The 26,768-nt window shown below is 39.2% G+C and overlaps 1 protein-coding gene across 1 annotated transcript in view; it reads right to left on the bottom strand.

Moving 5' to 3' along the window:
* MUSK (muscle associated receptor tyrosine kinase) overlaps positions 1–26,768 on the bottom strand; it is an 87,676-nt gene that overhangs the window by 22,877 nt on the left and 38,031 nt on the right. Inside the window, exons 6-7 of the mRNA XM_064490389.1 lie at positions 16,408–16,532; positions 6,145–6,304 (exon numbers count right to left, since the gene is read on the bottom strand). Of these exons, the coding sequence (XP_064346459.1) occupies positions 6,145–6,304; positions 16,408–16,532 (285 nt within the window). The remainder of the gene's footprint in view (positions 1–6,144; positions 6,305–16,407; positions 16,533–26,768) is intronic.

Below are 26,768 nucleotides of genomic sequence, written 5' to 3'. Positions count from 1 at the left end.
TTTACATTTGTGGGGATTGGTGACTCTGAGGTTTTTGTAACCTCGCATGTGGGTGACTTTTTATTCTATATGGACTTTTTATTTAATGAGCCTGAAGATGAGGATAAGGCTTAGAAACCAACCTACATGAGAAACCTACCTGACCCAAACTTCATGGCAATTCTGCCCCTGGGCAGATAGAGCGGATGGAAGGAACATCAAGAAATTCTTGCAGAGAAAAAGGTATATAATTTGGAGGAGTAAAGACAGATTCTAGTAGCAGCTGAGCAGGGAAACCTACTGAAACATGAAAAGGCCAAGGTTATGTATATGAAAGAGCCCTCAATTTAAAAATGTAAAAGGGAAGATTCAATATGTAGAGATGAACCAATGCTAAAGAGAATCCAGCCTTAGAACTTGGGAAAAGACAATAAGCTTAGCTAGGCTTCTATTTCAAAGACATGTAAGGAAAGAAAAATCAAGGTCATTTAAGGGTGCTGAGTCTTCTCAAGAATATTAAGAGACTCAGAGGATGATTCACTAGGCTTCAATGTGTTTCTTACAGAAATTTCTCCAGTCACATTTTCTTTTAGGGTGGGGGAGGTGGGGAGCAGGGAATGGGTCCAAGAACTTTGCAATTACTAATAAGCACTTTTATCTCAACACTTGATTTTTAAAAATTCCAAAAGTTTCCAACAGTCATCAATATTTGTAATATCTTTTAAATTATCTGGGAAAGCCAGTCAAATGTTGGCTCTCTTCTCAAACATACAGCCAATCTAATATAAGAAAGCTGCCTGATTGTAAAAAAGATGCTTACCTCTTAGGCTTAGCTGCAGAACAGCTGGTAGCAATTTAGTGTGGCTACTGGCTGTTAGTCATTCATTCTTTTCTATTTTATTAGAAACAAAAACAAACACCTTTAATCAATTTGAAACCATATGAGTCCACCATGAAACGCCAGGGGACGGAGTCTGTTTTGCTAATAAGAACACATTCTGTCCATCCTGGCTAAAGCACTGGGTGGTAGAGGGAGTCACGCGCTCCTGCAACATCATCACATGTCTCACAACTGGGGAAAACATTGCCAGGGACACAGGAGTGTGACCATGAGACACTAGAGAGAGTTTGAAATATGGTAGTATATATGTGTGGGTATATTTCTGTGTGATGATCATGAACATATATTGAATTTTGTCAGGTGCTTCTTCTGCATCTGTTGAGAGGATCACATGAATTTTAGCCTTCATTCTATTAATGTGGTGTATTATGTTAATTGATTTGTGTATGTTGAACCATCCTTGCATCCCAGATATAATTCCCACATGATCATGGTGTATAATCATTTTGATGTGCTATTGAATTTGGTTTGCTAGAATTTTGTTGGGATTTTTTTTTTTGGTCTATATGCACCAGGGATTTTGGCCTGTAGTTTTCTTGTAATGTCCTTATCTGGCTTTGGTCTCAGGGTAATAAAGACTGGTGTTAATTTTTCTTTAACTGTTTGGTAAAATTAATACCTATGTCTATTTTGATGGCCTCTGGCTCTTCCAGGACTGTGCTCATTACAGGGGTCGTGAGCTGCCTTGCTGGTCTCTGTCATAAAGCTGAGGGTTCTGATGACAGAGGGAGGCATCTTGCCAACAACCCGGCATCCTGGTGAGTTTGAATTGCAACTTGAGCCTTTCGAGATTGCGACTAGAGGGGAAATGGAACTTCCTGGTTCATAGGGAGAGGTTCCAAAAGTTTTTCTGGCTCCTTTTGATGACTAACAGCAAATGTAAATGAATCAGAAAGAAGTATATCACATTTCTCAAACAATGCATATGAATCTGGGCATACACATGGAAGAGTTTTGGGAAAATGAAGGCTGATCTTTACTTTTTAGTTGTCTTTCAAACACTAGAAATGTCATTAGATATAATTCTCAGCACTAGAGCAGATTTTTCCATTTCCAGTTTTCCTGCTGGGATGAGTAAATAAACAGATGGAGTGAAATCTTCAAAGTGAAACACAGAGAATGTGACAAAGAGGGCTGTTGACTATAGAACACTAGGGAAGGATGGAGATGGCTGAAATGAGAGAAAGGAGAATTTAGGGTAAGGAAGCATTGTTGCTAGAATGTTAATAGGAGGCACCATGTCTGACTGTAGGCTCTGGACCACTGGCCAGACCCATCAGAAGCCAATGGAGAAGGAGGCCAAAAGCAGAAATGGAGAAAGCAGGTGTCACAACCAGGCCCTGGGAGATCTGGAAAGCCCGAGACCATGCTTTGAAATGATTCTGAATTAAAGTGGGTCCACAGATCCCCTTTTCACCAAAGTGGCCTCACTTTCCTGGAATATTGGTTTGGGTTGCACCCCCAAGTTGGAAGGTTATTTCCCCAGTGTTGGTAGGGGGACCTTTTTGAGGCATTTAGCAACTTTGACTGAAAAGAACATGTCTCTTGACATGGTTCAGAGGTCTTATTCCATTGTACTCATAAAACAACCTCATTAGATCTGCCTGAGGACATTTTAGGAAAAGTAGGGGAGCTTCAAGTCTCATAGTCAGTGGGATCCAACAGGAAAAACAGATCAGGGGATGAATGAAAGGGTCTTGTACCTTTTTATGAATTAGCTCCATGAGGGAGTCCCTCTTTACTCATTTTAGTAACTTTTTTTTTTTCCCGTGGGCAGATGGAGTCACATTTATTGGTTCAAATACAGTAGCTAACACTTGCTAAACATGCATTACCAGGCTTGTTGGCTAAAGTCAAGTCATTGCTGGTTTCAGTCTGCTTGACCATCACCCCTACTGAGGTCACCGCTCCTTATCTGCATTCACCTCTCCTGCTGCAGCAGGTTTCCAGCCCCCTCTGCTGCTGTATGCCAATCCACACATTGCTCCCACCATCCATTTCTTCACTGCAATTCTCTGGCAATTTTTTCCCGGGCTGCCATGGCTGATTGCTCTCATCCTCACTCTGATCTATTCTCAACATTGACCACTTCTCCCTGCATTCTGGGACATTGCCTTTTTATGATGCCTGTCCATACTTTAAGGCTTTTTATAACCACCAGAAGAAGATACCATTACTTTCTTTAGGATTATAGTTTCCTCTGTTGGTATATTCCACTTATTAATGCTGTTGGATCAGGTTCTCATTTGGACTAGGACAGGGATGAAGGGGGGTGATGTTGCTGTATACAATATGGTGGCACTTATGCTCTGTAGTCCTTTTAGCATCTTGGAGATCATGTCATGTGATGGATCTGCCTTTGTGTGGGGAAGGATATACCCATTTTATCAGGTTCTCCTTCTTACTGGTCATAGCACTGCCTTCAGTCCCATTTTTGTACTATGATGGGCAGGCACTGCAGGTTACCACACTAAAGAAGGTGTCCCTGACCAGTCCCTCCAGCTTGGGAGGTAAAGGTGGAAGGTAGGAGAATTAAGAATTCAGATCCACATTTTATAGATTCCTTTCCCTGGACCAAAGTCCTAAAAGAGAGGTGTGTGGATAAAGACAAAGGCAAAGCCAAGGGAGGAGGGATAAGGAGGGAGCTGACTTAGATTTCAGCATGCCTGGCTTTATAGGGAGAGCCAGATGACCTAGGTGCAGCGGTTGCAGAGTAGACTCTAGAGAGGGGCTCGGTGAAGGGTTTGGCTGGGATGTAGAGGGTTGTGTTTTTATGGAAAGAACCTGGATGGGGCTGAGGCAGACAGGGAGATCCTCTGGGTCCCAATCAAGCCAAGAGATGAAATCACTAGTTCTTTAGCTGTAGACTTCACCAGCGCCCAGGGGACTTCCCGAGGATACAACTGCATGAATCTAAGTTTCCTGCCCTCCTTCCATCTAGGGAAGAGACAGAAGGAGGAAGGGGACAAAGAGATGTGGGAGGGAATTGCTTTGAGTGACTGAATAATCACCTGAAATGAGACTCTCTTAAGATTAGCGACATTAATTTTCCTCTTCTAACCAGTGGAGGTATAGGGTATAAGCTAGATTAGATCAGTTTATTTTCTTGGATTTGAGTATTCATATGTAAATGTTTCTCTTTCTCTCTGCACACACACAGATGTTCTATAAATGTATAGATATAGGCTATATAAATACATATTTATGTATTTAACATTGGGTCTTGATCAAATGTCAAATGAAACACAGGATAGACCAGAATAATTCAAAGTAATTCAAAGGCATCAAAAGTGTAATTATTTTCTTATCTCTTGAACCTTCTCATGTTCTTCAGTTTTGTTTTATCTATTGTTGTTTGTTCTAGACACCCTCCTCAAAGTCTCAAACACATCTTAAGTCCTTCTACCACACTGCCACATTCAAGCACTTTCAAATCTTAGCCTTCCTATCCTGGGAGGTCTCATGCATCTCTGCTCTTCTCTCTCTCCCAGTTGTCGCTGTTGTTGTTCAGACCTTGATTACCTTTCCAGACTCCTGGAATAGCCTCCTGACTGCCTGCCATTCCTCCCAGTCTTCTCGCAAGTACCTGTTGACTTGATAAGGGATATATCTGACCATATCACCTGTCTCCTCTCAAAAAATTAAATGACTTCCCATTAATTGAAGAATACAGTCAACCTATTCAGGCTCTTCATAACCCAGCTGGAGCTCGCATTTCATACGTTTCTTCCCATCCTCCACCTCACTCCCAGTCCCCATCATGACTTGCTCTTTTCTGAACTCACTTCAACATTTTCATCTCCAACTCCCATCTCCTGCTCAAGTGGTATTCCTTTAAACTCTCCCTCTTTTTTTTCTGCTGTTGTACTTTGTCTGTGTTCCTGCATAGAGCGCAGTCTGTGCCATAATGTATGTGGCCAGCAGGCTTCCTTTTTAGATTGAGTCCCTGGAAGACGGGGACTCCATTGTTAATGATCCCATTTGCTAATTAAGTTTGCATCCTTTACCCAACACAATGGACTGAACCCAGTGCATTTAATAAATGCACACAAGAGTACTGTATAAACAACAAAGTGCTATGTCAAGAGGAATCATTTTATTATTATTTGTTAAATTGAGTTGAGTTTACTTTTGAGACTCTCATCCTTCTCTGGGAAAATGATTTCCCGTCAGTGGAAATTCTAGAATGACTGATAGGATGCCTCAGGATACTGTAGGCAGTTTCCCTGGAAAAGAAGGCAGAAGGGATCCTTGGTTTTGACATCTTCTCTTTTCCATCATGGACAGAGGGCCAACCTTGTCCAATGCTCCCTGTATATTTCTCTGTGTCTTTATTCACCTCCTGCTAAAAATCACCAACATTACTGGTCGTTTTCCCATCAGGGAAGATCAAAGAAGTGGCCCTGTAATAAGGAATAGCAGGCTCTGGGGAGCTGGCCCTGCTCACAGGTCCTACTAGTGCTTGTCTCACATGTGAGGCCAAACATCTCTCTGTTGACCCTTGGGCAGTAGGCATGCTATGACTGTATCATGCCTGGCATTTCCTGATACAGGGATTACTTCCATCTCTAGGAATTCCACAAATGTTCGCAAAGCCTTTGGGACATTGAAATTTTAAAAATAAACCTTTATAACTCAACACAAATATCCTAGAAATCCATGTGTCAGCCCTTGTCCTCAAAAATACCTGTAGGTCCTGCTATCAGTTGCATGAAACAGGAAAGGGAGAGACCGCAAGAGAGATCACATACTCGTAAGTAAAAATGCCTTCAAAAAATAGCCATGCAGAAATTGGCACAACCACGTTAACTCTCTGCCAACTTTTGAGAGCCTTGGAAAGTCTGATTAACCCTGAGAGAGAAAGAGGGAGGAGGAAGGGAAGAAAGAGAGGAAGGAAAGGAAAGAAAAAGAGACAAAAGGAGGAAGGGAGGGAAGAATAAAGAAGAAAGGGAAGAAATGGGAAGAAAGGAAAGGGAAGAAAAGAAAAGAATGAAAGAGAAAGAGACTGAAAGAAACGAACTCTTGGAAGCTGCTACTCATCACTTGGGCAGATATTTAAGGAGTTAGTTTCTGAAGCAACAAATTAGCCAAAATCAATTATCCAAGTCAACCTCTGGAGTGTCGCTATGGAGGAAGAAATATCCTGAATGGGACTGGAGTAAGAAAAATAAATAAATAAAAGATTTCCCCTAGTGAAAGATGTCACAGAATAGTGCCAACTCTCTCCTCTCCTGGGGCAATGAGATTGTGAAAATCCATCCTACCTGCTATGCTGATGGTGGCTGCAGCCTTTGCAGTACTGAATTTCTCTCCATGCTTATTAGTAGCTATGCATGTATAGAGTCCTGGCTTGGTGATAAACAGCTGCAGTCTTGAGTCAATAACTCGGTCTTTCACACTTTCTTGAATGGACCCAGAAGAAACCTGGTGGAGTTAGGGAAAAAGAAGATAGAATTAGGTCAAAGATTTCCTAATATGCTGCATCAGTAGACTGCAAAGAAAAGGGATTAGGACTATAATCAAAAGGCGCATGGTAGATTGTACAAATTGCCAAAAACTTTACTCTCTATACGCCCATGACCTTGCAACATGACTTTGTAGCTCTTCCCTCAAGAGGTAGCATTCTTCTCCATGCTTTGAATCTAGATTAGCCTTGTGACACGTTTCACCAAGACACAGACTCTTGTAAAGTTCTTGCACACTGTGGCTTGCTTTCTTGTTGCCCTTGGAACCCGTGACCTCCTGTGAACAAGCCAGAGCTAGCCTGCTGGAGGACGAGGCACACATGGCCCAGTTATCCCCACTGCTCCAACTGGGAGCCAACAATAGCCACCAGGTATACAAGTAAGGCCATTCTAGACCAACCAGCACCCAGTCAACCTGCCAGTCATAGGAGCTAGATCAGCCAAGATTAGGCAATCTTGGCCCAAATCAGCAAAACCAACCAGCTGACCCACAGACTTGTGAGCATCAATAAATGGTTATTGTTCTAAGCCATTATGCTTTGGGGTGTTTGTGATATAGGAACAGATAACTAATGCAAGGTAGGAAGGATACACTGTGTGGATTCACCAAGATAATTCTCTCTGTCTTGAAGAGAGAGACAGTCAGTTATGAGAGGTTGCAGACTTTTGGACTTATTTTCATAACTCTGTTCAGTTCCCCATAAATGCACATCAGATAGATGGATGGTTATCAAGAAAAATGGTTGTACAACCAATTCTATTTTGGCCTCACTACTTAGATTAGACAATCAAATGTCCTCTACGAGCCAGGATATCAATACAATATTAGGAGATAATTGACAGGTTAGTTTATGTAAGTACTGATTAGTCATCATTATTCCAACTCTGAGAAAGACAGCTGCCCGGCTCACTCTATTGGAATTTACACCCTAGTTCGTCTGACCGCAAAGCCTGTGCTTTTAATCATTATGTTTTAGTGCCTTCCCTAGTCCTAGAAAAAGCAATAAATGAAGAGTTATTAGAAAACACGATCAGTAACAACAGTAACCTGAAATCAACCATGAACAAAATACACGTCTGACTTCAACGTCATTGTTAAGGTGATAACATCTTTTTTTTTAGTGGTGATTCTTTCTTCACTGTTTTCTTGAGCACTAGTCCATCTTTTCAATAATTATTCTTTAATTAACTATCACTGCTCGTATGAGAGGAAGATGCTAGTTGGAGGTGAGTGTGAATGGACTGACAACCAATCAGCTAATGGTTTACCTTGGCCTGATCTTGGAGGAGTCGGGGTGGGGACCATGGTGGCCTTGAAAGAGAGCTTTCTGTCTGGTAGGAGACAATGAGGCTGGGAGTGAGAAACTTGGAGCCAGTTGTCTTACTGTTTCACATGAGGGAGGGTTTCACGGTTGGACCAGCCAGAAAGAGGGAAGCCCTGAGGTGAGACCAGCTTTCCTTCCGTCTGCTGCCAGGGCATGGGCTGGCTCTGGAACCAGTAACTCTCTAGAGCAATTAGGCTGTGAGTTTGTCCAATTAATTAGCTTCTTTGTCTTTTTATTCTTTACCTGTGCTCCTTGTCTCCACCCTTATGAGAAAAACTGGTTTATGGGAGCATCGATTTACCTGAACTGGGAAAACTTCCCAGGTCAGATCAAGTATTGTGACATTTCCCCCAGATTCCCCAGATAAGAGGGAAAGAGAAAAATAGGCAGAGAGAAAAATATCTTAACACTCAGTTGGGAATTCTCACTGAATTCATCATTATCATATTTATCAGAGGTACAAGTTCTTATGGATGTGAGTATCAAGTTAGATCAAAAGGACTGAACCATTTAAAACACAGTTTTGAACTCTCCTTGAATTTGAATACAAATCCCCAACGAGAACAAAGCTAAAGTCCTGAAATTTCTGTCAGTCAATATGCGTTATGCTATCAGGATATTTTGTTTGTAAATATGATCCCTTTCCTGTTGATGTACATGAAATCCGCACAACAGTTACCTTCCTCCTTTGCAAAATTCATTCCCTGCTTCGACAAGGAGGTAAGTCAACTGGACAGTTGTACTAGGAGGCGGCTCAGGAAAGAGTCATCCCCCAATGCTGACTAAACTCACACTATTTTCATGTTCACACCTCAGACCGTCCCTCCTCAAGGTCACCGAGAACATTCTTGGGAGGAAAGAGAAGTGAGTTTTCAGCTGCCTGACCTCCCTTCTCCTGGACGTCATCCAAGTGCTGACGTGGTCCGGGCGAGGAGACCAGCAAGCTCCGAGGCTCATTGCTTGACGATGATGTGGTTCCTAAGTGCATTTCCTCCTGTTTCCAGAGGCCTCGCCTGATTCGTTGTGTGACTCACACACAGCAGGCCTTGTTAGTCATAGTTCGAATTTGTTTTTCTTTCTTCACGGAGCATCCCGACCGACAATTTAGTATTTTTGGTGACCTAAAATTAAACACACCCCGTTGCCCTCCATGTTGATCTTTCTGCCTCTTGGGTTGAAAAACTCGAAAGGATGAGTTCAGATTATTCCTGGGAGCTTTGACCAAAGTATGCTGAGGCGACGCCGAGGACTTCATTGAGGTGATTCTTTCTGGTTTTTACAGGAAATATACTATTTCTCCAAGTCACGCCGGCACACTGACCCGAATGAGCTGGATAAACAGCTCTCTGCTCTGTGTGGTGCTCCCTTTCTGAGACATTGACCTCGTACGAGGTCGTCGAACCGGAAGGTCTGTTAAGTAGTTGTATTAGTTCACACCTGGGATAATGTATGCAAAAGCCTTCTCAAGGAGGCACTACAGGAAGTGGAATATATTTTTTTTCCGTATCATTAACACATTAATAATGCTGTTTTGAGAGAATCTACACCCAGTTGGGGATAATCTCGTTAACTCCACCATGATTTGATCTCAGTATAAGGAAGACCTCTGAACGGTATTCTGACTTCAATGACCTAGTCTTGCAGATAGTCCCAGCTGCCTAGGAACAGCTCGTGGGACTTCAGGATGTGGCTTGATAGTGTCCATGTGTTAAGGGCGTGGTGATGATGTCTGTCTGTGCATCATAGAAAAAGGGACAATAGACTGAGAAAATTTCCCATGGTTTTTCTCATCAACGTAGCCATGAATATTGACCTCTTTCAATCTGGCTGCTGAAATATTCCACATAATACCTTCCACTTGATATATGTAATTATTTTGGTTTACCCAGAGAGTAAGATAAGGTGATTCCAAAGCTCATTTACTTTGAACCCAAAATGCCGCCTCTTAAAAATGTGTATAAAATATAGGTGAGCCTCCTTTCAAGGAAAATTCAAAAACTCAATCTTCAACACAGATGATTTGGCTATTTATTTTATGACATTCTTCTAATAAATTAAAATGATTCACCTTTTAAAAATATTTTAGGAACTACGTTGATTGGACAAAGCAAGAGGGATGTGCAAATTTTCTACATTTTTTTATTTGAATGCCCAAACAATAGAGATCTCAGTATGACTTTAAATAAACCCGGTTATTAAAATACTAGGACATTTTCTTTTAGAAAAGTAATCTCTGCTCTCTCCACACCAAACTACTATTTGCAATGTTGTAAAACAAAGAGAATATTACTGCTCACTGTGCATTCACCTAAGACTATACATTTTCATGAAAAATGAATGACATTTCTGTAGGAAGAAAGCAAGACTTCATTGCTTTGGGGCACAGTGTTACTTGCCTTTGTCTTGTTCTTGGGCTCTAATAGTTCAGGGTTTTAGTTCATTGGTACATTCGTGGAGGGGGAGAAAAGGAGGATTCACATCTTTTAAGGTACTCATTATACTTGGTGGTGGGTTAGTGAAGTTAATTCACTGGTTTGCAATTAGTGAAAAGCCACAGTTCAAATCCTGTTTTATTCTGTACCAGATAGCTCCCGGGTCTGCCTTTGTCTTCACCCTGCCCACCCAAAGTGGTATCAGGGCTGTGGGCTCTTCCCTGCTCTCCTCCACAGACTTTTCTGGTTGGTTACTTGTACACCATCAAATGCCTGAAATTGCCTTCATGTCCTGTGATGTGCGTCAGCACGGGCAAAGTCATCTCGGCTTCTACCTGGACTTGGCTAGTGGCACCAAGAACCAAACATGGCTGTGATGGCAACACTGTCTCTGACCGGGAGAACTGCTGATTTTGGTATGCATTCTTCCTGGAAGAAGGTCACTATTAGTTTATTTTATTCCTGTTTTAGAATCTGAGGCCAAGAATCTATTTTGCTTTCTGCTTTTTGCGAATCACATCTTGAACGATTAAGTTGGAGTCTCAGTAATACCAAAACTAACTCAAACCATCTGGCTTTTTTAATTACTTCTCACCTCTAGTAGAGAATAATCACATGTTTTTCAGCCCTACACTCATAGGAGTCTTTTGAAAATACTGAATGTTTTTTCCTCTTTAAAGTAAATTTTATTTTATTTTTAAAAATTGAAGTATAGTCAGATTACAATGTATCAATTTTTGGTGTGCAAAATAATCTTTCAGTCATACATATACATGCATAAATTCCTTTTCATATTCTTTTTCATCATAGGTTACTACAAGATAATGAATATAGCTCCCCGTGCTGTACAGTAGAAACTTGTTGTTTATCTATTTTTTATATAGTAGTTAGTATCTGCAAATCTCAAACTCCCAGTTTATCCCTTCCCACCCCCTCTCCCCCTGGTAACTGTGAGTTTGCTTACAAAGTCTGTGAGTCTGTTTCTAGAAAACACTGAATTTTTAACAAACATATGTCTTTCCAATTTCTTCATTACTGTTTCCACAGAGTAAGACAAATTATTACAGTCAGATCATCAGTCTCCCCAGTTTTCTTAGGGCATATGTTCACACTACCTTGAGGGACTTAAGACCACTTCTGCAGCTTTACAGAAGAGCTGGAAATTTAATTAGAGAGATCAAGAAAAACAGGGACTATGAGTTACTTCACTGTAACTTAACAACATTAAAGAACTTTAGCCCGGAGGTCACAACGGGAAGCATTTCCTCCAGCCACCTGGCATCTCTGTCATTGTAGACATGGGAAAAATCAATGTCTGAGTGGTAAAGGGACCTCCCCTTAAAATTACATTAGCTGAAGAAGAGCGTTTAAGACTTAGGTCTTCTGACTCCCCGCCTAATTCTCATTCCACCATACCTCAAGTCACAAGCCTCTAAAGTGACATTCACTTGTTTATGCACCTTTTTTGAAGAGATGGATGGTAGACAATAAGATAAGATGAATCCATTTTAATAACAAACTTTGGAGGGAAAAAGTGGTTTTGTTCGAGTATCAGAAAGGGAAAAAGCCTTTCAGCAAAAACAGCACTGAAAAGAAAAGTAATCAGTGAATTGTTAGCCTTAGAGGATGCTAGTGCAAGGTGATAGTCTTCGTTAATTGGGGTAAACTTAGGATTTGGCATCTTTTGCTTGGTTTACAACATCCACCAAAATTTCACACAGGAACACTCTGGTTTCCACACACTTCTCTCTCCTCCCCGTCTTCCTTTCCCCATGTCTAGTGTCCCAGTCCTCCTCTCTTCCTTTCCTCTCCTTTTTTTCCTTTTTTTTTTTTTCCCCTCTTCATTTGGAACACTTCTGTGACTTTAAAATGCTACTGTTAATATATGGTATTAGGATAATATATGGGAAACTATAGCCAAGATACCAAAAAGTTGGAGAGAGATTATCCTGGAAGACATGGAAAATGAAAATAACTGAGAACCGTCTCGATGGCTAATCAAGGTTTGAGTTGCTTACATTTATTGAGAGCCAGCCTCACCCCACCCAAAGACTGGTTTGAACCTCTACTTCATCTTCTTAAGGCATGAAAGAAGGTCTTCAGTAGGACCACATGGAGAGTTGGTATATGTTCCCTGCTCTGTAGTTTAGGGTTAAATTCAGTGGACTTGAACTTGGCTTGAGTTCAAACCCTGTGCATTTGAAAGAAAGGACTGGCCTTTGACTTTGCTCCGAGAGATAACCTTGTATCCTTTGGAATATCCTGCCTAATAAGAGTGTCTTTGAAAACCTGAGACCTTGGGCCATGCCAGAGAGTTTATGTTAACCATTTTTTGTTCACCAGGGACTCTAGGCTATGCTGTATCTGTTTGACCTTTGGAAGGGCTGGAGACTAGCTAAGGTCAGTCATGTGAGCCTCTCACGCCTATGTAACTGACCAAAGTACAAACTCTGACACCAAGGCTTAGGTGAGCTTCCTTGGTTCAATGTTTGTACATCGTGTCACACATCATTGCTGGGAGAATTAAGTACTCTCCATGAAATGTCACTGAAAAAGGAGAACTGATTATCCTTAACGGAGTTTTGTCTGTATCCTTTTCACTGTAATGACCTGTAACCATGAGTGCAACAGATATTCTAAGTTCCTTGAGTCCTAGCGAATCACCAAACTTGAGGGTGTCATGGAGACCCTGACATATCTGCAGTTTGTTGACACAGCAGACAAGTATCCGTTCCCACCTATGAAACCTAAAAAGCACAGTCAGGCTGCCTAGCGGCTCCAATGGAAGGAGTGGAGAGAGGAGCTTTGTTCGATGGTCTAGATCCAAGAGTTTGTAGATACAGAGGTTTTATAGAGGATCTGATTTGGAGTTATTTTAAATCCTCCCAAAAGGACTTTTTGGAAGATTGATGGGACCCCAATAAAGAAACTTACTATCAACTCACAAACTGAGGGCTGTCCTGAGGGAAAAGTGTCACTGATGTCATCTTGAATATTCCCTGATTTCTGAAGAACCACGAATGTATCCATAATGGAAATAGTTTTAAATACTTGTCAGACACAGGGGTGTAAAGTCAACTTAGAAGAGTGCCAGTTAAGTTAGAATTTTTCCACTCCAGTTACCGCTCCTCTCTTCCTCCCACCCCAAACTTGGAGGAGTCATAAGTAACAGCTAGGAGATGGGTCAGGAATGTTGAGTATGAGATAAGAAGCCAGCCACAAGACTTTTGTGGAAGGCAGGTAGCAGGTAGCTCGCCTGCAATAGTCCTGAGAAGGGAGGAAGGGAAAGATCTCATCTGTGAATGCAGCTGGAGGCTTTGGGTATTACTTAGGCTTAGACACTTAAAATTACTAATTTGGGATGATGTTAGTGATTTAAAATCACCTAAAAGTAACCAGAAAAATCACAGAGCCTGCTTGGGGTAGACCTCCATGGTGGAAAAAGAACCTTCCCTGCTGAATAAACTTAAGAGGGCAGAGAAAGTATTAAATGAGGCTGGATTACACGCAAGTCATGCTTGTTCAACACCTGAGTTACAGTAATAGTTGTAGCCCACAAGTTTGACTCTCCTTTTTCTAACTGAACTCCCCAAAGATAAACAGTGTTTATCCTTATTAAATTAGTGTTTATCCTAATTTAAAATTAGGAAAAATAAATCCATAGAAAGATGGATGGGTATAATAATCAAAGGGCAAGGATTTTTCAACAATTTCTGGAAGATACAAAGCAATGTGACTGCAGTGATAGAAAAATTAGTATCAACAAAGTAGCTGGAGCCTAAAAGTTTACTGAGAGGAGAATGAATAAATTTTCTCTAGCGAGTCATAGAAAATTCCAGAGTTCAGAGAACAGGGCTATAAGTGGGAAAAAACTTTGAGAGAGTCAGTAAAGCAGTTGAAGAATATTGTGACTATTACGTATGCATATAACACTAGGCTGCGGCATCTGTCCATAACCTAGAATTTGTGAATGAGATTTTTTTTAGTGGGTTCTTATGGTGGACACTGATGATGGGTGTTAGAACCTGAGAAAATTTGACAGATTAAGTAGGACTCTGTTTGTCCATCTACAAAAATATGCAGAGCATAAATGTTGGAAAGATTGTAGTTTTAAAAGAAATTCATTTAATAGAAGTCTAAGTAGAGAGAACATAGAGAAGAGAGAAGCAATAATTAAAGATATAATAGAGGAAAATGTCCCTGAGTTTAAGAGAGATTTTCACCTGAAGCTCCTCACCTCCAGTTCTGTATCAAAAGGAAATACGTAAACTTGCCAATTGATTTTGTAGGGCTGGTATAATATTGTTAACAAAACCTTGATCAAAATAGCTCATAAAAAATAGACCATTCCCATTTTTTAAAACAAATGCAATAATCCTAAATAAAATTACAGCAAATTAAAACAATACCATTCAAAAAAAAAAAAAAAAAGTAAAATATTCAAAGAATGAAAGAATGATTCACCATAAGGGAAGCTTTGCAATTTAAAGTGGAAAACTACATGTTCATCAAAAAGTTGAAATAACTGATAAGGCATATGACTTTAAAATACATTTAGATTTAAAAAAAAAAAACCTATTAAATTAAGATAAAAAATAAGCACTCTTAACCTCATAAATAGTGTCAGAAACTAGAAACTGAGTGCAGAGTGCAAACCAAACATAGACAAGTCTATAAAATAAAATTACGACAATAAACCATGATGGATTCCTGCTTAGGATATGGGTAAGCTATGTTATTCAGAGCAACTCACACTGAAAACAAAATTCTGAAAGAATATTTTTAACAGATATAACAAACTTAGAAGCTTCTATTTACTCTAAGACAATTTTCTAACCCTGAGAAGTTTAACTTTCCCTTGGATGGCCTTGAGGAATGAGGAGACAGAAATTAAAACTCAGTTTCCATGAAAGTGAGGAGTCTAATAAGAGATACAATGAACTAACATCTCATAAAATTGGATATCAGGGAGATATTTGTGTGAACTTCAAATGAAGTGCCCCACATGAGGAATTGAAGACCATGTTGTAATGATCTGGGAAGTCCACGGGGCTTCAAATCTTGAGCTTAGTTTAAGGCCATCCAAGATTAGTAGTAGGCCCTGGTCCCTAGCAGAAACAAACAAAAATTCTCTTTGGAGAGAAATACCTTCATCTAGATCTCAAACCAATCCTTGACTCTTTTTTTCTTCAAAACAATGAACAGCCATAGTCAGAGATAACTAGGCACACAAAGAAACAAAACACAATGAAAGAAAATCAGCAGGAAAACAGAGAACAGAAACAGACCTACAATGGCATCCCATTTCATTCAAATAAAGCCAAATTGTTTCAATGACCTACATAAACCTATAGGATTCACGCCTGTACACACTCCTTACCTCTTTTCTCTTTCCTCACTCATCTCTAGCCACACTGACCTACTGGCTGTTCCTCTGACATACCGGGTGCGCCCTTATCTCAGAGCCTTTGCCTAATTATCTTTCCTTAGTTATCTACATAGCCTCCTCCCTCAGCCTTCTTCAGATCTTTGCTCAAACATCTTCATCTAGATAAGGCTTCCCTGACCACTCTATTGAAAACAGAATCTTTCTTCTAAGGTTGTACTTTTTGTCTCATTTTCCTGCTTTATTTTTCTCCCTGGCATTTGATACTATCCCCATAGAATGTAGATTCTACTGTTTGTTCATTTTATTGTTTGTTTATCCCCATTATAATGTAAGCAATTCGAGGGTGGGAAACTTTATCTGTTTTGTTTACACCTGTATCCACAATGTCTAGAATAATGCCTAACACCCAGATAATGTTCAGTAATATTTGTAGAATGAATAAATGAATACTTTTGTGTAGAATGCTTAGAACAGGTGCTGGTCATAGCACTCACTTACTATAGGTTAATTATTATTATGAGTATTAGAAATAAAAGAAGAACGTTGCACTAACAGACACGGGATCTAATTCTGGATCACTTTTCATCAAAGTAGGCTCCAGTAGTGAATTAATTCTTAAACGGATGAGTTTTGTGTGGGAAGGAATTGTTACCACTTTCCTTTTGCACCAAAGCATAAAGAATGAATTTGATTTTCTACTATTCCCCATGACACAAGGAGAGAAGTAAACCTGTGGAGTTCAATTTCCAAGGCAGTGAAACTTCTAGGATGAAAATATTGTAAAGCTTTGGAAAATGGAGGTACAGGTGGGACCAATGACAGAGATCAAGGTCAAACTCTACTAATATGTGGTCTGTCCTGAAATTCACCACCAGTGGGTCTTCCCCCGACAAGTCCCCATACAGATGGCACTCACAGCATTTCCGTTTTCAATCCAGGTGATGGTGGGGACAGGGATGCCTGTTGCTGTACAGCGCAGGGTCACAAAGGAGCCAAAGGTGACATTGTGGGATTCGGGAGCCCGCAGGATTCTGGCAAAAACTGTTAGGAAAACAGAAGTGGTGAGTGACTCTCCTAGCCGGATTGGTGTTTTAGAAATGCAAATCAGATCGTGGTCTCCTGTGAAAGATCCCTCATGTTCCCTCTGTCTTAAGGATAATAGCAAATGCTATGCCCCGGCTTCTAAGCCATTTATACTTGACCCTATGCTTCTCACTACCCCAGGATACCCCAAGCTTGTTCCCAAGTTACGAGCTTGCCCATGCCATCCCTTGACCTGGAGGGTGCATCCCTCAGATCTTCACAGGGCAGTTTCCTTGTACCATCCAAGTCTCTGTTTAAGTGACATTATCTCAGAAAGGCCCTCCTTGACCCACCAACATAAAGTCTAACCTTCCCCCCATTCACGTTTTCATCACCCTATTTTGTTTTCTTTCCAGACCTCACCGCTATCCAAAACTATTTATCTTTTATTTGTCTATTGTCTGTCTCTCCCTACTAGATCATGAGTTCTCGGCAACCAAAAACCTTGCCTGTTTTGTTCAGTCCCTAGAAGACTGCCTACGAAAGTAATAATATTTAACTGAATTAATGAAAGAATTAATTAATGCTTTACAGCTTCACCTGTCATAGTGGGAGGACAGACAAAATGTGCCCAGCTCTTCAGAGAGTGAGATGAACTTGAGGGTCCACAAAAGAAAAGGACTATTTTAGGCAAAGGTGGGCAGGAGAATGAGTGGTTTATGTTCCTTTCTGAGGCTGAATCCCCACCAACTAGATAAGAGGAAACAATTTAAACTTTAATTAAAGAGTGGATCTGAGGTTCAGGGTGTACAACAAATTGAGGGATATGCAGATTCACAGAATCACTAACGTTGGAAGAGCCTTCGGAGATCAACTAGATTTCTGCTTTTATTAAGTAGATGTAGAAACCAAATCCCCATTCATTTAAGTTGCTTCTCCAAAGTCATAAAACTGATGGGTGAGAAACTGGAACTTAAGTCCTCTAAATTCAAATCCAGTATTCTTTAGACCATTATGGAATCCTTTTAATTGCCCATTTACTGCAGATATAATACTTTTTTTGCTCTTGCCTTCTGTTTTCCAGAACCAAAGCACAGAACATAATAATAGACTATGAAATTCCAATGTACACAATGCTTTGATGCTTAGTCTTTTCAAAAATTGTGAAATTTATGGAGTTGCAAAGTCCTGATAGTAAATGGTAGTAAGAAATTTGTGCTAACTGGGGATGGGCTAGGTCATAAAAATGGTAATGTGATTGTGCTAAAAGTCCTTACATCAAAGTGCATGTGGATTGGTTGGATTCATGTCCGGGGTTTGCTTTAAAATTTTAAAAAATGTTGAAATATACTTAAGAAAATTGGGGGTGGGTAATTAGGTTTGTTTCTTTCTTTGTTTGTTTGTTTATCTGTTTGTTTATTTTAATGGAGGTACTGGGGATTGAACCAGGACCTCGTGCATGCTAGGCAGGCACTCTGCCACTGAGCTATATACCCTCCCTCCACGTCAGTTTGCTTTAAAATAAACCAGCAGCAACACAATAGCACTGGGATGGATAAAACAAAAATGGTAGACTACTGATCATTGTTGCTGTTGGGTAATAGGAACAGGGAGGTTTACTATATTACCGTATCTACTTCTCTATAAAATTGAAAAATTTTAACATTAGAATTTTTTTTTAATGCAGTAGAACCTACCCCACAACTCCAGAAAAACATGTAATGGAACTCATACTTCTTCTGCCTTTGAAATAGCATAAGTTACCAGAAAACCTAGTTCCTGAAGAAAAGTAAGGTTCTGAGGGGAAATATTTGGCAGAGGTGTCATTGCTAAGAGCTTCAGAAAAATCCACAACAGTTTCAGATTGGAACTCTGTGGGGTGCGGGTGGTTCCAAGTTGAACCGAAGTGTGGGACTTAGGGACAACTTTCCCTAGCAGGCAATATTTCCAGACTGAAAAAATTCCATATCAGGAGGGAGTACTAGTCATTATGGTGGTCGGTTCTAAGAGGAAGTGACCTGTGTAGTCCCACAGGTCACCATGCTTAGAGGGCCCTGTGCTTGGTTTCATTTTCTACTGCCTGTGTCTTGAAATTATTAGTGATTTTTGAATTGTACTGTTATTTGCACCAGGCTCACAAATTATGGAGTCAATCCTGATGAGGCCATGGCTAAAAATGCCTGCTTAAAATAGGGGGTGAAGGCTACACCTCTGTTGAAATTCCAGAAAAACAAGGCTCCGAGGTGAAATGGAAAATAACAAGTTGTGAATGTGCTGGGTGGGTCTGAAGGAAGCATCAAGCAGGACTCGATGACAGAGGCTGCCCCCACTGAAAAGTCTAAATTTCTCAAAAAGACAGGGCAGCCAGGAGGCCATGCACATTTCCTCCAGCGTGACAAACATGGTACTCTGTCTGACCACCTGATAGGAGGGTTCTCCCCACTCAGTCTAAATTCACAGGATGTGGACCCTTGACCTCTAACACAGAGTGACTAGCATCTGAGCAAGGGTACACCCAGGTACTCTCTTCCTTTCTGACATTTTCTGGCCACAATTATGAAGACCTAGATTACAAAACATAATTGAGTCCATGTTCATTATTTGGCTGAAATAATTCATAGGGGCTGGGCTATACTTGTGTGACTGAAATTTTTGGGGAGTGAGACTACTGCAGTGATCCATTTTATGGATCCCGTTGCCTCTGAGAATCTGGGGGAAAAAAGCAGGATCCTTGAAATATTGGGAGTGGGGATTATGTCAATCCCATGAATGCTGGAAACATGTAGACAGCAGCTGCTGGAGATAACACGACTCAGTGTACTCTTAAACCTGAATGAGAGCCTTCTGGCTGAAAATGAGAAGAAGAAACTGGAAAAGAATGAAATCTAGATTTTTTTTTTCTGCTGTAATTTACAAAGGCAAGAGTTTTCATTTGGTGACTTTAAAGTCTTCCTGGAAATTTAGTAATAAGGGAGGGTTTATTTTATTTGGTTTTATTTTATTTTGTAATTGGTGGCATTTTTTTTTCCCTCTTGGCTGGCATTACATTATTTGGAATATCGTTTGGGCTCACTGCAAAACCTCTGATGGTCCATATTGCACAACACAGCTAAGCATTATGTGAGATGGTGAGATGGTAAATAAGATAGAATCCATCATCATTCTGGAGGTCAGCATAGCCTTGGAGTTAATTTAATTAATGTGCTGCTTTGTCCCACATCAGAACCCTCCAGGAGGTCCAGTGGAACACAGAAGGGTACAGAAAGAAGCACTGTTAGCACTGTAGATGGTGTGAATGTAGGACTGTGCCGACAAACTGCTGGTCTCCTCCAAAGGGGCGCATACATCCTTGGTTGTCTGTGGGTTTCATTGTTAAGTCTGGTGGGTTAAGAGGAAAAAAAAAAAAAAAAAAAAAAAAAGGCCGAGAAGTAAAGGGAAGCTGGTTTCTCCTGCACTCCCACATTCTTGCCAAAAGATAAATTAGAAACTTGCCTCTGTTCAGTGTTGAAAGATAGTCTACCTTTTCTCCCAATTTCCCTGCCTCAAAAAAAGTTGCAGATGTCTTTTGAGTTTTGACTCAAACGTCTCCTAATGATGCTTTCTTGACCCTTCCTCTTCACGCTTGTTTTTGTCTCTTCATAGCCCTTGTCATCATGTTATAACTGCTGATTTGTTTGTTGTTTGTTTGTTTGGCTGTCTCTTCTCTTGGAGTGTAAGTTTCATAAGGGAAGAGCTTGCTTTGCTCATTAACACAGGCTAATTGATAGATACACAGACAAATGATTGATTGATTGATTGATTGATTGATAGACTGATTGATCCAGAACCTGGCATGCTACATGGTAGGCACTCAATAGATATTTGCTGAATAAATGAATGAATGAAGTGAGTGACTCCTCTGATTGGTGAGACTGGGGAAAGGGACTTGCATACATGATAAGTATCTCAGTCCTCTCTGAGCCATCATTCTCCCAGCTACCCAGCAAATAAAAAGGGTATGGCGTTAATGTGCAGTAGGTAAGTTCCCCAGGTCAGGGCTTGTCCATCTTACAACTTCAGGTGAAAAGTTGAAGAGTGGGGAGGAATCAGAAGTTTTGTGAGCCTAATTCTTAGCTTTATTTTTTGATCCAGCTTTATCAGCAATAAAATGAGTATTTTTATACCCATCTGTATTTGTTGCCAGGTCTAAGGAAAAAGGTGAAGGGGTGGTGAAAGAAATTTCACCACATTTATCAAACCTTAAAAACAATAACACCAGTTGCCATTAAAAATAAATTCCAGACTGCTCCATGGATAATAATACACCTGTCATAATAAACTTAGATGAAGTTCAATAATAAACTCCATGGTTTCAGTGGTAGCCACAAACAAAATACATTCTAAGTCATCAGTTTTAAAAGTAATATGATATGTTTCATATCAAATAAAATGTCCTTTGAATATCCCTATTTTGCCTTTTATTTGCATGAAAGACAACATAAAAGTATTTTTGCTACATAAACAAGCTGTTTGATAGAAGCAGCATTTCATTCCTTAGCAGTTTGGAGCATGCTTACTACTGTTTTGATGTGAATTTTTAAAGAAAAAAATTAGGCAACTCTTCTTCCTATAGATCATCTTATCCGTAACTCTCCAATTTACTGTGAGCTCTTTCCCACTTGCTTTCCTGCGGGAAAGCACATTATTGTTCATCTGCAACATAGGAAATAGACACTGGCAATCTATTTATCCTTGGGTTTTTCTCTCGTGGGGTCTGTTCCTGAGGTTGGGGCTTTAATTTCTCCTGGATAGACTTACAGTACTAACTGCAGGTTGAGAATCCCTATATTCAAAACTGGGCTTATGCAGCCAGTGATTCCAAAGTCCTTTATAACATAACCATATTGTCTTGGTATCTTTCTCTCTCCCCTTTTCTTTGTTCTTTCGTTCTGTTTGTTTCTTTCTTTCTTTTCTTTTCTTTCTTTCTTTCTTTCTTTCTTTCTTTCTTCTTTCTTTCTTTCTTTCTCTCTTTCTTTCTCTCTTTCTTTCTCTCTTTCTTTCTCTCTTTCTTTCTTTCTTTCTTTCTTTCTTTCTTTCTTTCTTTCTTTCTTTCTTTCTTTCTTTCTTTCTTTCTTTCTTTCTTTCTTTCTTTCTTTCTTTCTTTCTTTCTTTCTTTTCTTCCTTTCTCTTTCTCTCTCCCTCTTTCCTTCCCTACTTCCCTCCTTCCCTCCTTCCCCTTCCCTTCCCACCCTACCCTGCCTGTCTCTCTTGTTCCATTTTTCAAAGCTCTTTCAGATACAGAATAAGTTCTATTATTGGTTGTCATTTTAAGGGGTAATCTGAATTTGTAATCAGGAGATGGAGCCATTATTCACTCTGAAATGGCACTGGTCGTGTAATGGAAAGCCTAACAGACGGGGGACCCAAATTAAATCCTGAAATTAATAGGCAGCTTGGCTTGAGATGAATTACCTCTCTTTTCTTGGTAAGGGAATAGAGCCAGAGGAATACTTAAGCCCCTTATAAATTCTATTTCTGAGCAATTATTCCAAAGGACACAATGAGCTTGCATGGATTTTATTTTCTTTTGTTCTTTGCTTTCTTTCTTATTTTCTAGCTTCCCTTAAAGAGATTTTTTGGGGTTACCTGATTCAAACCAGCAGTGACTGATAGGAGTAAATTGAAAACAAAGAAAGCCAAAACTAAAAAAGGAGAAAAATTACACAGGAGCAGGTGAAGTGATTTTATCTAAATTTAGTTATAAGCAGCCTGATATTTAGAAATACTAAGAAATTTTTCAAAATACTAAGATGAGGAGGTGCTCTTTCAAAGAATACCAGCCTAGGGTTTATGCCTAGAGCCAAACTGTGTTATATGAGAACTTGTGAATTTCATCCAAAATATACAAAAGTTAGGTTAGGACAGTTTGATTGATTTGGTTTGGTTTGGAGCAGTTGCATAATGCTTGTCTACTTAAAGTAATGACAATAAAACCTGGCACCTTGATATTTTTACATGTCTCCAAAGATTGTACCCTCCACTCCCACCCCCCCAGCCCCTAAGGCTTTTGGTCAAAGGAACTTTCTATTCCAATCTGTGTGAGAGTGATAGTCTCGTGCTGATTTATGTCATTTCCTTTAGTTTGCATTTTCAGAGTTTGGGATACAAAGTTTAAGTCTTTTCTTAATAAAAGCAAATGCTCAGTAATCATATAATAAAGCAGGCCATCTAATGACACTGTTAAATGCTGAATTAACACTCCCCATACGGCGTTTGCTATGTCCTTACGAAGTCATGGCACTTGGAGTTGTTTATAAGGTCAGAGAAATAAACAGTTGAATAGAAACATACATTTAAAAGGAAGCAGTGCAGAAAGAAAAAAAATACCTTTAGTATCTTGTTCAGGTTCACTCTCTTCTATTAATAGAAACAAGACAAAACACACAAACACAAACAGAAACAACACATCATGAAAAAGGGAATCTTTGACCACATAAACATCAGCTGTACAAGATTAATTAGAATCTGCTTGTTTCTTATTTCAATAAGAAACAAATGCAATCAAGGGAAAAGTCTGACCTTTGAAAAGCAAACTATTAAATGACATTAAATTTCAAAAGATTACTTTCAGTCAGGCAGTACTACACAGAAAATGAACTACAGCACACCCAACAACATAGCTCATCCATGCATTTTTATTCAAACATTGACAATTACCCTTCCTTTCAAGGCAACACACTGCCTATGATGCTGATAAATGACGCTCCTCCCTGTTAGCGTGGCTTCTCCTTTTACAAGGCCCTGCTGTGAAGTCAGTGATGTTGAATCTGGGATCTCAGCTATCATTTCTATGGCAATAGACTCTTGTTGTGGTAAACAGAGGATTAGGGGGTTTCTGCAGAACAAAGCCTACAATGGACAGAGATTCTCTCCTCTGTATCAATTCCCGGGGCTGCTCAGAGAGCAAAGGGGAGCAAGTCATGGTCTTTCAGGTGACTGCCAGTGAAGCAAGCTACAAAGGAAAGTGTAAAAATGTCTAAGCTGGGTATATGGAATTGAGAATTTATAAATTTTTAAAAATCCTAGAAAAGAAACAACTACCAAATTAATGGTTCCAAAATGTTTAATAGAACCATATCAGAGGTAGATCCCACATGGAGCTCTGTTTTTTGATGATGAAGATTTTTTTTTCATGTCAATTTAGACCTTTCTTTGAATTAGTGATAAGCCAAGTACAGTATGTGTTTATAGTATAAAACAGCAATGCTATTGTTAACTACTTTTAATGATAAGAATACATTGGTATAATTCTTTACAGATTATGGGTACTTCCACACTTATTGTACAGTAACTCATTTAAGCTTCCCCATAGCCCTCTGGCTGGACGTAACTGATATTATTCAGCCCATTTTTCTATAAAAGGAGTCTGAGACTCAGATTTGCTGCAGATGCAGAGCCAGAAATGCCACTCCAATTTTCAGACACCAAGTCTTCGTTCTAACCAAGCATCACGGTGAGAAGTCCTCATTTTGATGCCTAACACCCAATCCTCTTAAATTTCAGTGAACTTATGATTTCCCAGTTAGCTTTTACTGTTTGAGATTTCCCTGCCTCTACCAATCAAGTCTGTGGCACATTTTTATCTTATTTTGTTAAGTATCAAGGTCATATTGGACAAAAGTGAGTTTTTCCTCCATATTTAAAACTGGTCACCTGGACACTTGAAAACTACAGAGCTTCCCTTTTTGTAACACAGCCTTTAATAGCAGAAATAAACGAAGGTCCAGACTTGGACCAGATTAGGCCTGAAAAATTGTATTCTTAAATGGAAGTTGTATCATGATAGCCAATAATTATAATCACAGTGCCTTAAAATCTTTTCTTATCATAAATGGTTATTATATATTGAAAGCAGATATCCATATCATTAAATAATATCATTAAATGATAAATTATTAGATAAGGAAATATCATTAAATAATAAAAGCTAAAAAAGTATTATTCATCTAGGATTGTTAGGTGATTGTTGAAAACATGAAGTAAGCAGCATTTGGTAATATTTTTGCCTGTTAACAAATATATGTGCATTTTGCCTTCTGTATGTAAATGTAATTTTTGGTACACTTTGACACCAAAAAATATTGCTTTACAATGTCTTTCTAGTTTCTCAGCACAATTGTGCTTATTTCTAAGCTTGAGGGAAAAAAAACTTTTTTTTTTTTTTCACCAGCCAAATAACTACATTATAGGTGTCTGAGATGGCATGGAATTTCTATGGGAATATCAAGTGTCTTTATAGTCTGGCTGCTATATTTCCAAAATTTTGTTCTTCTAAAGTTGAAGGGCCTCAGTCAATTCTGAGAACCTTATTTATTCACCTTACACTACTCCTTTTAGAGTTTGGGAGCAAGTGCAGGTAAATTCTCAGTCTCCTTCGAATTTTACTCCAGTGATCTTTTACTGGATTTATACTTCAAAGTAGACTCTGCGGGCAATGCTGATTTTCCTTCGCTATTTTTCACCTTGTTGTCGTGGTTATGATTGCTCATTTTGCTTTATTTGTTTGGAATTGGAAGCGGTTTGGAAAGAATGCATCCATCTCCTCCACTGCAGATTAGAACCAACACAAGAGATGAAAGAATGTCTAAGAATTGCCATCTTCCTAAAAGGACACCTGGCAATTCCACCAGAAATTCTATTTTCATATAGAGACTCAAGTTTTCTTTTTATGCACAAATGCAAATATACATCTTTATACGTACATATTAATATATGCTTATGTATTAATATACACACGTATGTACACACATGCACACACATGCACACACAATTGAGGTTACTTTAAATTAGAGAAAAATATGCAAGAGTACTGTAAAACCTATTTAAGGTGGAGTACATTCATTCAGTGTATGATTGTCATTTCAAGGTCAAACTGTATTTCTAGTTTTTCCATGCATCCTGCCTGCCTAGCCTACTATGATCCCTCTTGACTTCTGAAATTGTTGTTCTACCACTTAGCAATGTTTATATGTTCTGCTTCATAGTCTTTATTCTCCCTTAATTGCTAAAATTCTTTTCTAACTGCTTTATGTATAATGCATCAGTCTTGTCTTCCAAAATGATTTGTAGTCTTTGGTGGTGGGGGTATGGAGGAGAGAGGAGCTTAGCTTACTTTTCTTGTGTCTTTTTACCACCTCAAAGTCCAGCACTGTCTTTTGTAGAAAAAGGAAATACTATAAAAAAGAATTGGATAGTGATTCATTTTCCTTCTCAGCTTTCTTGAGATTGTTCAGTAGGACATTTAGGATAGAGAACCTGAGACTTCTCATATTGGAATAATCTGAGACATAATCAACATCCAAGTTCAATAGTATATTCATCATTTTCTTGAGTACTTTGATTTATGGGGGACTCAGCACTGTCATAGTAACCCATTCTAAACAACTGTGTTTAAAATACATATGTAATCTAAATCAAACCAAAATCAGTCCTTTTACAATGACCACCTGCAAGACCTAGTTCCTATTTATATCCACTGGACAAAAATGAAAAAAAAAATGCATCAAATATTTTTATTTTTCCAAGTTTGCTTGCCCCAGTTCACCATCCTGACTACTTACTTTTTGAACCTCTTATTTTTCCCTCTTATCTTAATTTATCCTCTTATCTTGTGGTATCTGGAACTAAAACTAACACATACATAGTCTCATAAATTCAAAGAATTTCAAGACTCTCTCTAAAGAGTTTTATTTGCATTCATATAATATTACAGTTAGGTTATTGATTCTATTGAAAGTCATGAATATCCAATACTCATTTTTATATTTGCTCTTATTAGGGTCTCTCTCCCCAGTTTTGAATGTGAATGTGTGTGTGAGTAAATATGATTTGATTCTAAAGTAACTTGAGTTCCTCATACTCAATTCTCTGTATTAGTTGATAGGAGAAGATATTTGGAGGGGAAATGTATTGTTATATAGGAAGAAAGAAAGCCGTCAAGGTTCTCTGGTAGAAATAAAAGGAATACATTAAGTAAAATAATAGTCACATAGATCTTGTGAAAAGAAAGAAATGAAACCAGAAGAGAAAACAGGCAGACCGGGGTGATGGTTTCTATTCTTTTGACTGCAGAAGTCAGGAAAGCCAAGAAGGTGGTAGGAATTCAGCTACCTACAGTTGAAGTCTCAGTGAAGGCTGAAATAGCATGTTCTTTGCTCTTTGTAGGATGGCATCATTTATAATTTTCTTCATAGTATCTTAAGGAAATCTCTGACT

This window comes from Camelus dromedarius, chromosome 10 (assembly GCF_036321535.1).
Source record: "Camelus dromedarius isolate mCamDro1 chromosome 10, mCamDro1.pat, whole genome shotgun sequence".
In the NCBI taxonomy this organism is placed as follows: Eukaryota; Metazoa; Chordata; class Mammalia; order Artiodactyla; family Camelidae; genus Camelus; species Camelus dromedarius.
This window is presented reverse-complemented; position numbering and strand designations above follow the sequence as displayed.